Genomic DNA, 16,901 nt, shown 5'->3' on the forward strand with positions numbered 1-16,901 from the left:
AATAATAATAATAATAATGCATGATATTTATATAGTGCTTTTCCGGGGGCGCTTCATAATACTTCAAATGAACATTCATATCATGTTGTGTCCCATCAGAAGCAGTTGCTGTCCCATATACAGTACATAAATAACAGCGATAAAACCGTTCAGAAGACAGAGGTTGATTTTTTTTGCATTGCAATTATCAGTAATTTTTTGGATAAAATGAATCTGAGTTGATTGCGCTGAATGGGGACATGTATTGTGTGTATTTGGGATAAAGACGACTTTTTAGGTTCTGAACACAACAAAAGGGCAATTTTTTTTAAAAAAGCCTCCATGTCACAAGTTCATATATCTGTTTTTGCAATTAGATAGACAGACAGACAGACAGACAGATAGATAGATATAGACAGACAGACAGACAGACAGACAGACAGACAGACAGACAGACAGACAGACAGACAGATAGATATAGACAGACAAACAGATAGATATAGACAGACAGACAGATAGATATAGACAGACAGACAGACAGACAGAGAGACAGGCGGATAGATACAGATATATAGATATAGATATAGATATAGACAGACGGACAGAGACAGACAGAGAGAGACAGATAGATAGATAGACACAGACAGACAGACAGATAGATAAATAGACAGACAGATAGCGAGAGACAGATAGATAGATAGACACAGACAGACAGACAGATAGATACAGATATATAGATAGATAGACACAGACAGACAGACAGAGACAGATATATAGATAGACACAGACAGACAGACAGAGAGACAGATAGATAGATACAGATATATAGATAGATAGATAGACACACACAGACAGAGACAGATAGATAGATACAGATATATAGATAGATAGACACAGACAGACAGAGAGACAGATACAGATATATAGATATATAGATATATAGATATATAGATAGATAGATAGACAGACAGACAGACAGACAGACAGAGAGCAGTTCACTCAGAGGGACATCAGTTTGTGTGGAGTGAGTGTGGGTTGAGCAGCGCTGACGGACAGGATACGGCCCGTCTTACCAGCAGTTCGCGGTGCCACCGACAGGTGGTGTGTGTGCTACATTCATAACAACGCGAACACAACCTGTACCTTGCTATGTTAGCCACCAAGGAGCCTCCTAACGTTCGATAGCGAATTAAACCACTGCTTTTGAGATTTGGAAAATGACAGTTCGTGCAGGGAACTGACGAAAGCATCCTCTTTGCAAAGTCCCGCAACGTTTGGATTTATGAGCCTTTAGTCCGTCTTTGATTTAAAACAAGGTAAGTTGTAAAATGGCGGATAGCGAATGTGAACGTCCAGGCAGTTTGTCATTGATGCTGCTTCACGAGCTACTTCGCCACAGACTTGGCACCAGCGTTAACTGAAGTCATTACATTTATTTTGAAATGAGACTTTTCCTGGGTAAATTAAAATCGGAGTAGTTGATACGAGCGACCTGTGTTTCCAGCGTGTGCTAAGCAGTGGTGTCGTGTTAGCCAGCTACAGCTAACAGTAATGCTAGCCACGCTAGCCGCTAACGTGATGCTGTAAATGTATGAAAAGCTCAACGTGGACCCGAGTATCATCGTCCGTGGCTTCGTACGAATTGAGAAGCCAAAGAAAAGGGTCTGTAGGACGACAGGTGATGTGGAGGCCGTCGCCACACACCAGGCTCGCGTTAGCCCGAGAGACGGTGCGTCCGGAAGCGGAGAGAGAGGACAGGCTCGGGAACATCTGCGGTGCCGCTCGTAGTTCGGAAGTGCACAACTGCGCGTGTCACAGTCGGGTTTTTTTGTTTGGATCGACTTGTGTCAGATTAGAAGTCATGTTCGAGTTTAACCGTCACCGCAGCCCAGTCACCAAATACTCGTGAGAGTCCTCCGCAGCTCGTCCAAGTAAACACCTCGACGTGAAATCGCGGAGCGTGCGCGGCCATGTACGGTGTTAGCACTCAGAAGAAGAACAGCCGCGTCACACAACGCGGTACATCATGGAGCCCGGGGGTTCACTGCGCGCGCGTGTGTGTGTCAGTCAGCAGGAGTTGAGTCGTAGATCTAGTGTTGGTCCGTCGGTGCAACTGTCACACAACCAACGGGCCAATGGTAGAGAACCACCTGTCTGTCGTGCTCGGTAATGTGTCTTCAGCCCCGGGTCAAGAGGTCAACTGCGACCTAACAGTGAGGCAGTCTAATGCACAACAACTGTGTGTGTGTGTGTGTGTGTGTGTGTGTGTGTGTGTGAACACTACACAATATCAGCACCCTGATGTCCCCCAAGTTTTCTTCATGTAGCAATTCACCTCACCGAAGGAAGAAAAGAAAATGTTTTTTGTTCTTTTTTTAATAGTCATTCAATGATTTTTTTTTCTCCCCAGCTGCAAAACCTCCCCCATTGCCCCCATATAAAAATTAGCTTGATTAAATGTGGTCAGTGTTATTTCCTTTGTACCACTGGTCCAAACCTGGAGCTCGAGCCTCATTTCAGACACTCTGCACGTTCCATCTGGTGCCTTTGACATTTGTCAGCTCTGCTGGATTCCCATCATATCTTAAGAGTCAGTGCTTATTCTCTTTAATAAAAAAAAGCATTGAACTGATTAATTAAAGACTGATTAATTAGCTGTGACATTAAATCAAGTAAAACATGCAAATCTTCCTATACGTGATGCATTAACTGCTGTTTTTTTCATTTGTGTTTGACGAATGTCAAACTTATTCAGCCGTCCAAAATGAAACCAATCAGCATCATCGCTGAATTATGTCAACACCAAGTAATAAACCATAGAAAGCAAGAATTTTGCCAATCAGGAAGTGTGTAAATAAAAAGTGTTATCTTTTAATTTGAGGTATCCATTTTGGGAGCCAAAAGTAGCGCAAATGCCGAGCTCAGAATTGTCTGCACAGTTCGAGGCAAAAGCAGGATCTGTGAGTTGTCAGTGTGCAAAATGAATGGAGATGAGTAAAACCAAGGAGAGCATCTCCATCCTCGGTTGTTGAGGGGCGGTGAGCAAGATGTGAGAATAAATCAGGGCTCAATCTAATGATTATTTACTTCTGTGGTTATTCAGTGGAGATCAATGAATTAAGTATTTTCTCCATAGAACGTCACAAAGTAATATGTATAAACCCCAGGATGACATCTTCAAATTGCCTTTTTATGTTTGGCCAATTGTCTCAACAGAGAAAAGCAGCAAATCTTCACATTGAAGAAGCAGGAAACAAAAATATGTAGCATTGATTAATGATAATGGACTTAAACAAGTGCATAATTGTCGTTGATTAATGTCCTGTCCATTGGCCTTTTACACATCAGACATTTTGACATATTTAGGTGAGCAGTTTTACTTGTAACATAAAAAATATCTCCATTCTGTTAAAGTCTCCCAGTAATCTACAACCCTGTGACTGGAAGCCAACCAGCACGATACCAGGACTTTAATTCAGCCATCATTCATCTCATTATTTACGCCAGTGCTCTTTGGGGGTTTGCAGCTTGCAGTTTTATAAGCTATGAAATGCACCAATTTTTCCGTTTCAACCTTAAGAATAAACACGTATTACAGTTAACACTTAAGTGACAATGTCAAAAAGTGGTGAGCTTGTGAGCAAAATTTCATATCTACTGCTAGATGGAGAAAAATCAGGCACCTACGCAGACATTATTTTCTTGGTAGTTTCCATTCATCTCCTGGAAACCACCACTTAGCTGTTCAAAGATTATTCAGGATTTTGTTTTTCGTGTTCACAGGCACATGACAATGCTTTTTTTCAAACTTAATATCTCTGCAGGGTTGTCATCATATAGACCGATTTCATATCACTCAGGTGGTGAATTGCCAGGCTGGTGCACCTTAGCGCCTGAAGTCTGATAATAGAAACAAACGTGTGGTCGTTCTCTTTGTCGAGATTACATGGGGTCTCGAAGCTGAGCCCTATAAGAGACGTACTTTGATTTGTTTGTGAGTCATTGCAGCTGGTGTCAGTGTAGTCTGTGATGAACAAACTCTTTCGATTTGTCTTATTTTCCAGGCGCAGTTGGAGGAGAAACCGTCTTGCTTGGAGTCCAGAGCAGTAGAGGCACCTACTCCAGCAGATCCAGAAATGTTAAAGAAATGATAGCAGCGCAGGATTTGCACACAGAGTTTCAGTTTCCTCAGTAAGCAGTGGATCACAGACATTTATCATCAATTAAACTTAGCTTCGAATCTTTCTTTTGTGTTTGTTTCCTGTCAGAACTTAAGTTATTTTTGATGTCTGTAATGACTGTTGTTGTGTTGTTCACAGAGAGGCAGAGTCTCAGTTGTCTTCAGATACTGACTTTGAGGATCCTGATGGCAAAAATGCAAAGGCAGGAAAGGGCATGGTATGTTTTTAAAACCTTGTGTCTTCATTTGTCAATTTTCCTTTCCTGTCCATGCATAATCAGGGTCATAAGGGAGGGTTGTGCCAATACCACAATAAGTAATATGGTGACATCATTTAATGGAAGTGCATAAGACATGTCTAGTGGCTAGTATGGTGCGCCCCCAGCAACGGTGGGTAAAGAGAGAGAACTTCCTACACTGGAAGGGGTTGACCAATCACAACAGAGTGGGCCAGTTGGCTAATCGGAGCAGGATGGGCTTTGTCAGGAGGGAGGGGCCTTAAAGAGACAGGCGCTAAAACTAAACGTTTCAGACAGAGGCTGATGGGAGGAGCTGCAGGATGTTTAATGAACATTGGAGCATGTAAACCTTTTCAAGTAATAACCCAAATTAACATTATGAACCTGAATATGAGCATAATATGTCTCCTTTCATATGATTTTGTCACAAACAGTTACCAGATAAGCTTCAGTCTACACACATGTAATATAAACACAATAACACTTTTATCTCCATCGAACTTCTTTCTCCCCAACAGGGGGCTAAGAAAGGGAGGAAGGCGCTTGGAGACAAGGCCAAAGGTGGGGGAGCAGCCAGGGTCCCTGGTCTGGGCAGGGTGAATGGCCATCACCAGGAGAACGGGATGGAGAACATGACCCTGTTTGAGGTTGTTAAAATGGGGAAGAGTGCCACACAGGTGGGTGCATCCCAGTATTATGGTGAAAATATTATTTATTGTTTTGTTATTTCATCTCATAGCTTTTCATTATATTGTACTGGTGTGGTAACCAGGGGTAACATTTTGGGGATATTAATTAAACTGAATTTGGGATGTGAGTAAGTCTTTCAGCAGTGGCTCACATCATCATCTCAAACATGCAGTGATATTCTGACATTGTGTTATGGATGTTATTGGATTTGATGCATGAAAAAAAATCACCTTGGTCGTGTTTTCTCTTCCAGTCCGTTGTCGATGACTGGATTGAGGCGTACAAAAATGACAGGGACGTTGCTCTCTTGGACTTAATCAACTTCTTCATTCAGTGCTCTGGCTGTAAAGGTGAATATCTGGTGTGATGTTACTGTAGATGTCTGAAAGCAGTTTAATACACTTAATATGGCTTTCACTGACATTGTGTGATTCTTTACGTAGGTGCTGTGAGTGGAGAGATGTTCAGAAATATGCAGAACTCCGAGATCATTCGAAAAATGACAGAGGAGTTTGATGAGGTGATGCATGCTGGTTTTCATTTAAATTGAAATTAGATAACTTATTTTGAAAAAAAGAGAATGATTTGCAAATTACATTGTGACAGATGTAAAGGGAAATATTCAGTGTAAAAACAAATGTGATACTTGGGACCTGAATCTGATCATCTCTCTGCTATCATTAAACAGGACAGCGGTGACTATCCATTAACTATGTCTGGGCCACAATGGAAGAAATTCCGGATAAGTTTCTGTGACTTCATTGCGGTTCTGGTGCGTCAGTGTCAGTACAGTATCATCTATGATGAGTACATGATGGACACAGTCATCTCGCTGCTCACCGGCCTGTCTGACTCACAAGTCAGGGCATTTAGACACACAAGCACACTCGCAGGTCAGTTTTTAACGTGCACTTTGCCATTGTGCATTTCCACTCCATGCTTTTCTGCATGCTCATGCTTTCATTGTCCAGAAGCTGTTGCGCTTTCAGGCGTGTGTCTGAATTTTGATGTCTTTGCCAGCCATGAAGTTGATGACAGCCCTGGTGAACGTCGCTCTGAACCTGAGCATCAACATGGACAACACACAGAGACAGTACGAGGCAGAGAGGAACAAAGTCGTTGCAAAACGGGCCAATGACAGGCTGGAGCTCCTGTTACAGAAGCGTAAAGAGGTGAGAAGAAAAAGAAATAGTCTAACAATTCAAGCTATTACTCCAAACACTTAAAGAGCAAGGCTTTGTTGTCAGTACTGAAAGATTTTTCATGGACATTTTTGAAACATCGGCTGGAGCAAATCTGTGAATATTTGTGTCTTTTGGTTGACTGTGTATGTAATCACACTGCATGAAAAATTCGCTTTGCATTTGGCCTGAAGGTACCATGAGTTCTGAATGAAATTCTCCAAAAGACATTTGACCTGAAATTATAACGTCTTAATCCCACTTCATTTAGAGTTTAAACAGGATTAGAGTTTACAATTTTACTGGTGTATTTTGGCACAAAAACTTTTTTCTCACGACAGCTGCCTCAGGGTTTTTATACAGGTTTCTGAATAATATCTAATGACTCCATGATTGTCTCCTCCACTTCGAGTGGCTCTCATATTAGTCATAGAACGCTTCACTTTTGAAATTGTCCGGTTCCTCTCATGCAAGTGTACTGACGGGGCTAAAACATGTTTGCTGTTTTTTGAACAGGATTTGAAAGTTCCACAGTGTGAATTTTTTTTGCTGTTAGGTAACATTTTTGTGAATAAAACTTTTCCCATAAACGGAGAGGAACATGTGACTGTGGGATTTTTGGGGGCGTTGATTATTATTTTCATGCAAATGATTTAATATAAGTATGACTTTGTGTTTTTGTTTCAGCTTCAAGAAAATCAAGACGAAATTGAAAACATGATGAATGCCATTTTCAAAGGAGTGTTCATTCACAGATACCGGTATGTGGATCCTTAAGGGATTTACAGTACATATGCTGCACTGACTGAGATTTAACTGATGTTCCCCTTAACACAGGGACCTTGTAATGTTCATGTTTGGCCTGTTTGCGCCCTCTAGTGTTAAATCATTGTCAACACCATTATAGTGTTTGAATTCTTGGTTTTATCTTGGTTTGAAGTCTAATGGTGCTTTCACACCGGACAAAATTTGCGTCGCGTCCGGTTGACTTCAAACAAAGATTAAAACTAAGAATTCTATTAACTTAATCATAACACATATCTGCAACATAATGCGCCTAATGACTAAACTCTAACCAGCTCTCTTGCATTTGCCAGTGATGCTATTGCTGAAATTCGAGCTATTTGCATCGAGGAGATAGGGATGTGGATGAAGCTGTACAGTGATGCCTTCCTCAATGACAGTTACCTGAAGTATGTTGGCTGGACAATGCACGACAAGGTGAGCTACCACACAGCTTATGTGTTGTTCATAAAACAAATTAAAGCTTAGGAATTGTTTGCTGCGTGACTAATCTGATCACAGGCCTGTTACAGGTCACTTTAGAACTCAAGCCCTATGTTTTGCTGGAAGGCTTTTTCTCTGAAAAGCAGCAACAGGATTATAACATTACAAAAGTTCCCTGTTTTCTCTCGTCTCCCATTCAGTGTTCGATTTTGTAGAAATTGTGTTTCATAATAATAATAAATAGGTTTAATCAAGGTAATGACACAGTACCACCTGATGTTTTGCCATTTAAATGTGATAAATACTTGATCTATTTCTCCTGTGACTCTAGCAAGGGGAGGTGCGTCTGAAGTGCCTGACTGCCCTACAAAGTCTCTTCTACAACAGAGAGCTCGGTGCTCGACTGGAGCTCTTCACAAGTCGCTTCAAGGTGAGCCAGCAGCTGTGGCACTGCAGTACCAGTTAGACGCTCCACGTTATTAAACAGTAGGAGACTTACAGGCTTTTCACTTGTTCCCTGTTTATATGCAGATGAGTAACATCATAGTTTTAACTTCATTATACCCGTCCATGATATGACAACCAATGAGACACAAACTCACTTTCATTCGCAGGACCGCATTGTGTCTATGACTCTGGATAAGGAATATGATGTTGCAGTGCAAGCCATTAAACTGCTGACACTTGTCTTACAGTAAGTAACCTCCCCTCCTATTGTTCTGTATTTAATTTTACTTAAAGATGGCATCCGATGTCATTCTAAAGACATAATATCCATTGAAGATTGAATTATAAACACACCGAATGTTGCTACAGATTGGAGTCTCATGTACTTTGGGACAAACTAAAGATATAAACCGTGTCCATTAGTGCTCACAAATGCCATCGTTTTTGTTTAATGTGATCACTGAGTCTGAAATTGGCAGAATATGTCCATATTTTGTGATAAAAAATAAATTAATTCATGTTCATCTTCAGATTGATTTAACTGGCCTTTCTCACTTAGAAAGTGTGCGACTCATTTGACAGGAGCAGTGATGAGGTTCTGACAGCAGAGGATTGTGAGAGTGTGTATCACCTGGTTTACTCTGCACATCGGCCCATTGCTGTTTCAGCAGGAGAATTTCTTTTTAAGAAGTAAGTGTTTTATTGCTGAAGCTGTCGTTAGCTTGAGTGGCGCACACAACTGTGATGATTAAGATCATTGGGAATTTGAAAAACCTTATAATGTCTGACTTCATGTGAGGGACACCCAGACTTTCCCAAAGGAACTGCAAGCCTTTATTCCCCCCTCCCTCACCAGACATTCTTAACAGTCTTTTGTATTGTGCTGATTGAAGGCTCTTCAGTCACCGAGGTCCAGAGGAGGAGGGATTACCCAGGAGGGGCAGGCAGAGCCTCAATGGCAGTCTTATCAAAACTACTGTCTTCTTCTTCTTGGAGAGCGAGGTGACCGGACCTTTGCGTCTCACTTCTGGATATTAACCCCTGTGCTCACTGGGATGGGATTGGATCATTGCCTTTTGTATTCATTTTTTAAAATCAAATGTTATGTCAGTGCTTGGAATTAACTATGATCCAGTATGTTTCAATTCGATTCAATATCACATAACCATTTGATGTTTTGTAGCTCCATGAACATGGGGCCTACTTGGTGGATAGCCTATGGGAGTGTGCGTCGGACCTGCTGAAGGACTGGGAGACGATGATTAGCCTGTTGCTGGATGAGCCCATGCCAGGGGAGGAGGGTAAGTTCCAGCAGTATTAAACCCTCGCTGGTTAAGATTTTCAGCTCCAGCATGTGTAAAATAATTGTTGTTGGACTCTCCCCAGGCGAAGTCTCCCCATCACATTGTCAGTAACTTTGTGTCTGATTTTAATTTTTTTATTTTGTAGCCCTGACTGATCGCCAGGAGACGGCTCTGGTGGAGATCCTGCTCTGTGCCGTCCGGCAGGCCTGTGAATGCCACCCTCCAGTAGGCAGAGGCACAGGGAAGAGGGTGAGTGTCTGGTCGTCATGCTTGACATTGAGAGGATCGCAATTGTTTCTTGAATGATTGCATGTTGTTAACGTGGTTGGGTTTTTGTGTGTGAAAAAGGTCCTGAGTGCAAAGGAGAAGAAAACACAGCTGGATGATCGGACACGTATCACAGAGATGTTTGCCGTTGCGTTGCCTCTGTTACTGGCAAAGGTGAACATTTGCACGACAGCCGACGTCTGACAGAGTTAACATATATTTACTTGACAACGTGATTGATTCCCCGACCATTCAACGTAACTGCTTTCTCTTTTCTTGTCATAGTACTGCGTTGATATTGATAAGGTGACCAACTTGCTACAAATACCAAAGTACTTTGATCTTGACATCTACACAACTGGTCGGTTAGAAAAGGTTTGTCCATTTATACATTTGTTCAAAATAACTTTAACTCGCATACAGTGCCACTGAAAATGTGCTTTCTTCTCGTCAAGCATTTGGATGCCTTGTTGCGGCAATTCTGGGAAGTGGTGGATAAGCACACAGACACTGAGGTCCTGGAGGCCTGCTCTAGCACCTACCATTATCTCTGCAACGAAGAGTTCACCATCTTCAACCGCGTGGACATCGCTCGCTCCCAGCTCCTCGACGAGCTCGTAGACAAGTACAGTAGACTCCTGGAGGACTTCCTGCAAGAGGTGGGTGCTGTGCGGATTGTTTGAAAGGAATGATCACCGAAGCAGAGGCATGGGTGCATATCCAGGATTTCACACATTGGAACTAATTATTTGTCAGGGTGAAGAACCAGATGACGATGACGCCTACCAGGTTTTATCGACGCTCAAGAAGATCAGCTCTTTCCACAAGTAAAGCAACTTCATGCAATAGTGCTTGTGAATACTATTGTATACAATTTTCTATTAAAGGATTTTCTCTCTCCCTCCAGTGCACATGACCTCTCCAAGTGGGATCTCTTCGCCAGCAACTACAGACTGCTCAACACAGGGCTGCAGAATGGGGATATGCCTGAACAGGTATCAAAGTAGAGTCCTCTCTAAAATGTCAGGAACAGCAACATTTTTACCCACTGAGTATAATATCACATCACATCTAATCTGATCTGCTCGATTTTCTACCCCCCCCCCCCCCCCCCCCCCCCCCCCAGATTGTGATTCATGCAATGCAGTGCACACATTACATCATCCTCTGGCATCTAGCAAAGGTTTCGGATGGCAGTTCATTAAAGGTATTTACATATTATTGGTCCTGGTCCTTTTACTGATCTTTTTATTTGTTGCCTAATTGCTGCCTCGCTAGATTCACTTAAAGGTTCTGTCTAACTGAACAGTTGCTCCTTTTAGGGAGATATGGTGACCTTGAGAAAGCAAATGAGAGCCTTCTCCTTAATGTGTCAGCGTTACCTCAACAGCATCAACACAGCAGTCAAGGAGCAGGTAGGATTACGCTGACTGTTCTTTTATTCCTGATGTGGAAGGCCGGTCTTTACTGCAGCTGAAGATGTGGTTGGTCAGTACTGTCATAAATGCTGAGGTGTTGTGTTCATTCCAGGCCTTCACCATACTATGTGATCTGCTATTGATCTTCAGTCACCAAATGATGTCTTCAGGCCGGGAGCAACTTGAGCCTCTGGTCTATACGCCAGACTCTTCTTTGCAGGCAGAGATGCTCAACTTTATCCTGGATCAAGTGTTCATTGATCAGGATGACGACAACAACAGCACAGGTCAGGGTCAACCACCGTTGTGTCAATGAACCACTCTATAATTTGAAAACTGAGGCATGGACTGCTACTTTTATACATATATTTTGAATGATTGAATTATTTTGTATCTTTCAGATGGACAGGATGAAGCCAGTAAAATTGAGGCTCTGCACAAGCGAAGAAACCTTCTAGCTGCCTATTGCAAATTAATCATTTACAATGTTGTGGAAATGAACACTGGAGCAGATATATTTAAACAGTATATGAGGGTAGGTTTTAATTATTTTTACAATAAAGATTCCTCCATCTATGCATTTGTATTTAACAGTATTTTCTCCTTTTCTCCTCAGTTTTACAACGACTATGGAGATATCATCAAAGAAACTATGAGCAAGACGAGACAAATTGACAAAATACAATGCGCAAAGACACTGGTCTTGAGCCTTCAAACGGTAAGAATCTAAGAGACTGGAGACAGGTTGAGTAATTTACAAAGAGAAAACATATATACTATTTGAAATATCTTTTCACTGTTTTAGGTGATGCAGATTAGTAGAAATTTGGTGCTAACACATTTTAACGTTGATCAAAAACAAATTCCGCTAAATTTACAGACTTTTGTGTTAATCTGTGAGGCAGCACTTTTTGTCTGCCCTCACGATACATAAACAGATAAAAACGACGGGCCTCATTTAGACTGAAGCTTATAAAATAGGCCACAGCTTTCTTGAAATACTACAGATCCCAAATGCATTTCCTCTAAGATTTCAACCTCAGGTGTGTAACCACCTGTGAAGAAACCTAATGTTTCGTTCTTTTCCTTTTGTAGTTGTTCAATGAGATGTTGTCTGAACTTGGTTTCAATTTCGACCGCTCATCATCATCCTTCTGTGGCATTAAAGAGCTTGCCCGACGCTTCTCATTAACTTTTGGCTTGGATCAGATGAAGACCAGGGAAGCTATTGCCATGTTACATAAGTAAGTAACAGTCCTGATTCAAGGCCTTGTGGTTTACAGCTTTCCGTTCTTACAATGACGTGTGTGTATTTATGACAGAGGTGTGCATTCATTATTTCACTGGTGTTTTTTTCAGGGATGGAATTGAGTTTGCTTTTAAAGAACCTAGTCCCCAAGGAGAGGGGAGTCCGCCGCTTAATCTAGCATTTTTGGATATTCTGAGCGAATTTTCGAGCAAGCTAATGCGACAGGACAAGAGAACAGTGTAAGTCTGAGGCACACGATTTTTGCAGTGATTTGTATTTTGATGAGCTGGTGAAAAACTCTTAAAATTGTTAAATCTGTTTTCAATCCGATTTCAACAGTCACTTGTACCTGGAGCGATTCATGACATTTCAGATGGCTCTGCAGCGAGAGGACTGCTGGCTGCCCCTCATCTCCTACAGGAACTCCCTGCAGGCTGGAGGAGACGATGACACCATGTCTGTCATCAGTGGGATCAGCAGTCGGGGATCCAGCGTGAGAAGTAAAAAGGCCAAGCCAGCCACCACTAGCAAAAGGAAACTGCCTGAAGGTGAGCAATTCTACAATGGTGTCTCAGTCAGTAAGGAACCTCCGGTGAAAAGTCTTCTACATTAATCGCCACCATCCTTTGCCACCGCACAGTGCAACCATTATTATGGCAGCTGCATTCGTTCAGTAAAATACAAGGGAGCTAAGAAATTATTTTCTCCAGCAGAAGAGAACAGCTGCAGCAGTAGTGATGCGGTCTGGATGAACCGTGAGCAGAACGTGCAGACGCCAGTGATGATGCTCTCGCCCCACCTCAGCTCTACTATACTGAGGGATCCAAAGAAGATGAGGCCTGAGGAGAACTACACCATGCCAGAAGAGCAGCATCCCCCTCAGCCTGTGCCTACCCAGCAGCAGTCGCACCAGCACCACCAGGCTGCCATGGATTACAAGTACGAAAAACCTTTCTGCCTACAGCGCCTTTGGGAACTATTCACACCCTTTCATGTCTTGCACAGTCTATTGTGTTGTAGATTTCTAAATTGATACAATTTCAATCTTTGTATATCAGTCTACTCTCAGTTACTGTACTGTACCTTTTCCTAAACCTTACCTTGAAACTGATATTTGCAGATGTGTGCTATTTCGCTTAAACTATGGACATTATGAAGTAACTTCGAATACTGCCCACTGTCCCACAGTACCCAGGTTACTTGGATGTTGACACAGAGGCAACAAGCTGAGGCCCGTCAGCAGCAAGAGCGGGTTAGCATGCACTATACCAAGATGAGGAACCACATGCAGCAAGCAATGTAAGATGGCACTTGTTTTTAGAGTTCATTATAGTGTTTTATTTTGAAAAAAAGCTGGGGAGTTTGACGGTTCTTGGTGTAACATCTAGACGATAGACAGTATATTAAAAAACCGAAGTTTCTTAACAAGTATCTACTGTATGTGTATTCTTCAGTCGCCGAGGCTCTGGACTCATGGAGGATGACGAGGAGCCAATAGTGGAGGATGTGATGATGTCATCTGAGGACATCAATGAGGGCATGGATTTTGACACAATGGACATCGATTTGGTATATATTTAAAAAATTATATCCTTGATTGTGTTTTTTTCTTAAAAGAGAGATTGCTTTGTATAGATATTTATAGTAAATTTTAAAAGCTCTGCAACTGCATTTTAACTGTCAGCAAAGACTAAATGTGAGTTTATGGTGCCGTCGGGCTTTATTACGATTCTGAGTAAGTTTCCTATAAATAAAAAATTGTTGTGATTGCCATGTTCATTCAGTATATTTTTCCCAATGATATTTTTTTATTCAAATACCCTTTTTTCCCCTAATTACCATTCGATTTTGTGGTGAATTGTTCTAATTGAGCTGTTGTTTTTCAGCCAGCATCCAAGAATCGCCGAGAAAGAACCGAACTAAAGCCGGATTACTTTGATCCATCTTCCATCATGGATGATTCTGTAAGGATTTTCCACTTTTCATAATACCAATTACTAATTTGCTCCTTCTTCTGAAATGTAATATGCTAATTTTATATCTTGGTGTTGTCATCTTGAGGTAACTACATTCTCTCATGATGGTGACTCATTGGTTAAGGGCAATTATGAACATGCAACAACAACCACGTCACAGTTATTGCAGAAGGGTCTGTACAAGGACGACTGGCCTGACAGAGTTTTGTTTCACCTCTCATCATCTAAGAAGCTTTCAGACCTACATGATCTACAACTAAGTCTGGTTGCCCTTGATTCAACCTTTCATTTACAATTAAGAGGAAAACCAAAAATCCATTTTTGAGAATCAAATGCTCACCTCCTGTAGGACTCCCAGGCCACCCTAATGGCAAAAGCATTATAATGTGTAGAGAAATGTCTGTAAAATCACTGTTAGCCTTAACAGTTTTGATATACTTACAGATAAAATGTTGTATACAATAGAGACATACTAGTTATTTGTCAATACTGTATTAATTTGTGTGGCTTTTTTACACAAATATATACAAGTCACAAAAGCTGATTTTCTATTTGTGACTCAATGACATCGTGCCACAATGTTTTTCATGATTTGTTATGGATTTGTAATGTCTTATTTTTCTAAAAATACTTTGTTTCTTTTTAGGTTCTCAATGTCTCCATGTACTGAAAAAAGGGTGGACAGTGTGTCATCGAAATCTTTGGAAGATCTGTGAAAACCAGAATGGAGCAAAACGGACTGTTATAAATGGTTTGCGATACACCAACGTTTGCCTCTACAACACTTTGTTAAACTTCGAGTGAAAGCTTGAATTTGAATTTAATTCTTGATATTTTCTCACACCACACTGCAGGAGAAGTGTATCTGGTTTTTTTCAGTTGCCCTCAAAATTACTTGATGTTAGCTTTTACTAAAGGTGACACTGTTTGGGTTGATAAAAGTGCCAGTACAGACATTATGTTGCAGGTGCATGGTGAGGGGAGAATAAACAGACTGAAATTCAAATTAACAATATGTACCTTTAATCTTTTTAATTCAGTAGACTTAAATTGTCTGATGTAAATACATATATCGGCCAATATACAGGTGGGGTGAACACAATTTCATGAACACCAGTAGATAGAAATATAATATCCCAGCAAAATATTACTACCTTTATAATGCTTGTAGCATTCATTTGTTGTTGAACTCTATAATGACACTGCACTTTGTCACAGGGGTGTTAATTATATTCTATGGTAATTTTACAGCCATATTTTTCGAAAATGATCATAGGCTCCAATCAATGCCTCTCTGACGCAATCTAAACAGGTATTGAATATAAGCTGCAAAATAAATCTGCATTATTTTCAGGGCTATTGAATTGGACTGCATTACATTGTGAAGCTGTTGATGATATTGTGTTCATCCGGTGTATTTTTTAAACTGTAGATTTCCGCATGGCATGTAGCCATATATTGAAACATGTACACAGTAAAGTATAATGTGAACTGGTGTCTCATACTGTTCAAAGGCCTTGCCACAAATGATATACGGCATTCTCAGATTTCTTTGTGATGGTATTTTTTAGAAATGTATGTGTTCTGCTTTTATACCTTGTAGATTACTTTGATTTTTAGATATTTTGTAATGACAATCAAATGTAAATTAATGGTTTCTAATCATGGTATTTCACATAGATGCTGACAGAATTGTTTTTAAGGGAAATGATTATGTTACTTAAGATATGGCCAGCTGTTTGTATTTTCTTTTCATCTCTATAATGAATGGATGAAAAAGTAATTTCTAACTGCAATTGTTCAAATGTAGTAATTTGACAAATTGATGGCTGCATCTAAAATTATTTTTTAATATTGGGAGCACTCAGTGTCATACTTGAGATTTTAACTCAACCTCAAACATATAATCGCTTATATCTTTAATATTTTTCTCCACTGTATATTACCTAATATCTAATAACACAGACATGCCATAATCTTTGAAAGAAAGGGTTAGAAAAATGGTTGAGGGCGTGTATTGTTTGTTGTTTTTTTGTCATGTTTGAAGGTGTGCGGATTGTTTTTCAAAAAGCCAATTTATAAGTGTACCACTGTTGCGTGTGTAAGAGTTATAGGATTATAAATAATGAGGTTTTAGAGTACTTTAGTAAAATATTATAGTATCAGAATTGTATATTATACAGTAACAAAATGTGTAATATATTGTGAAGCGGTGCTGATTTTATATTTGCAGTTTCTGTTAGCTTGAAATTTTAGGGAAAGTTTAAAAATATAGTCTATAACTATTCAGAGTTAACCTACTAATTTGCTCTGTGTATTGGCCTGGTTGGCAGATTGATATTTTATGGAAAGGAGTGTGTCCATGATGTAGTTGCATAAAAATCTCAAAATTTCCTCACAATCTCACTATATCCAAGAGAAACCGATCACATGGTCGTAAACAGCACATTCACATTTAATATTCATGTTTGGCAGATGAGGAAAAATAAATCTTTAAATTGCCTGTAAATGATCATTAATCACTTCATTTTTCTGTTTTGCATTGAACTGCTGAAATGTGCATACATCTGTATGTTTACAAATATTTAAATATTTGTCCATATTAAATTTGTGTTTTTATTCTATTTACAAAGTGCCCATTGCATCTTTTTAGATTTGTACTCATGTCCAGAGGTGGTTTAAAGAACATGACTGTCAATCTATTCTTCAGATTCTGAGAATATACAGAAACAAATATCCATACC

The 16,901-nt window shown here is 40.3% G+C and overlaps 1 protein-coding gene across 2 annotated transcripts; it reads left to right on the forward strand.

Annotated features, from left to right (window-relative positions):
* The first annotated feature begins 1,080 nt into the window (after positions 1 to 1,080).
* Positions 1,081 to 16,781, forward strand: stag2a (stromal antigen 2a). 2 transcript variants are annotated; one of them, XM_035627174.2, is made up of 34 exons: positions 1,081 to 1,295; positions 4,044 to 4,170; positions 4,299 to 4,377; positions 4,917 to 5,075; positions 5,342 to 5,438; positions 5,532 to 5,608; positions 5,777 to 5,981; positions 6,109 to 6,260; positions 6,957 to 7,030; positions 7,367 to 7,490; positions 7,828 to 7,926; positions 8,111 to 8,190; positions 8,526 to 8,633; positions 8,837 to 8,945; positions 9,127 to 9,244; positions 9,393 to 9,496; positions 9,596 to 9,688; positions 9,800 to 9,889; positions 9,970 to 10,173; positions 10,271 to 10,341; positions 10,422 to 10,509; positions 10,641 to 10,721; positions 10,837 to 10,929; positions 11,045 to 11,219; positions 11,334 to 11,467; positions 11,549 to 11,650; positions 12,028 to 12,176; positions 12,292 to 12,420; positions 12,521 to 12,729; positions 12,892 to 13,120; positions 13,370 to 13,480; positions 13,636 to 13,750; positions 14,068 to 14,145; positions 14,804 to 16,781. In XM_035627174.2, exons 2-34 carry the CDS (start codon positions 4,127 to 4,129, stop codon positions 14,825 to 14,827), a joined length of 3,804 nt encoding a protein of 1,267 aa, XP_035483067.1. In that variant the 5' UTR covers positions 1,081 to 1,295; positions 4,044 to 4,126; the 3' UTR covers positions 14,828 to 16,781. The 2 variants fall into 2 exon arrangements, with proteins under 2 accessions (XP_035483067.1, XP_035483068.1); XM_035627175.2 differs by having other exon boundaries at positions 1,082 to 1,295; positions 12,895 to 13,120.
* The last annotated feature ends 120 nt before the right edge of the window (positions 16,782 to 16,901 follow it).

This window comes from Scophthalmus maximus, chromosome 2, assembly GCF_022379125.1.
Source record: "Scophthalmus maximus strain ysfricsl-2021 chromosome 2, ASM2237912v1, whole genome shotgun sequence".
Lineage (NCBI taxonomy): Eukaryota > Metazoa > Chordata > Actinopteri > Pleuronectiformes > Scophthalmidae > Scophthalmus > Scophthalmus maximus.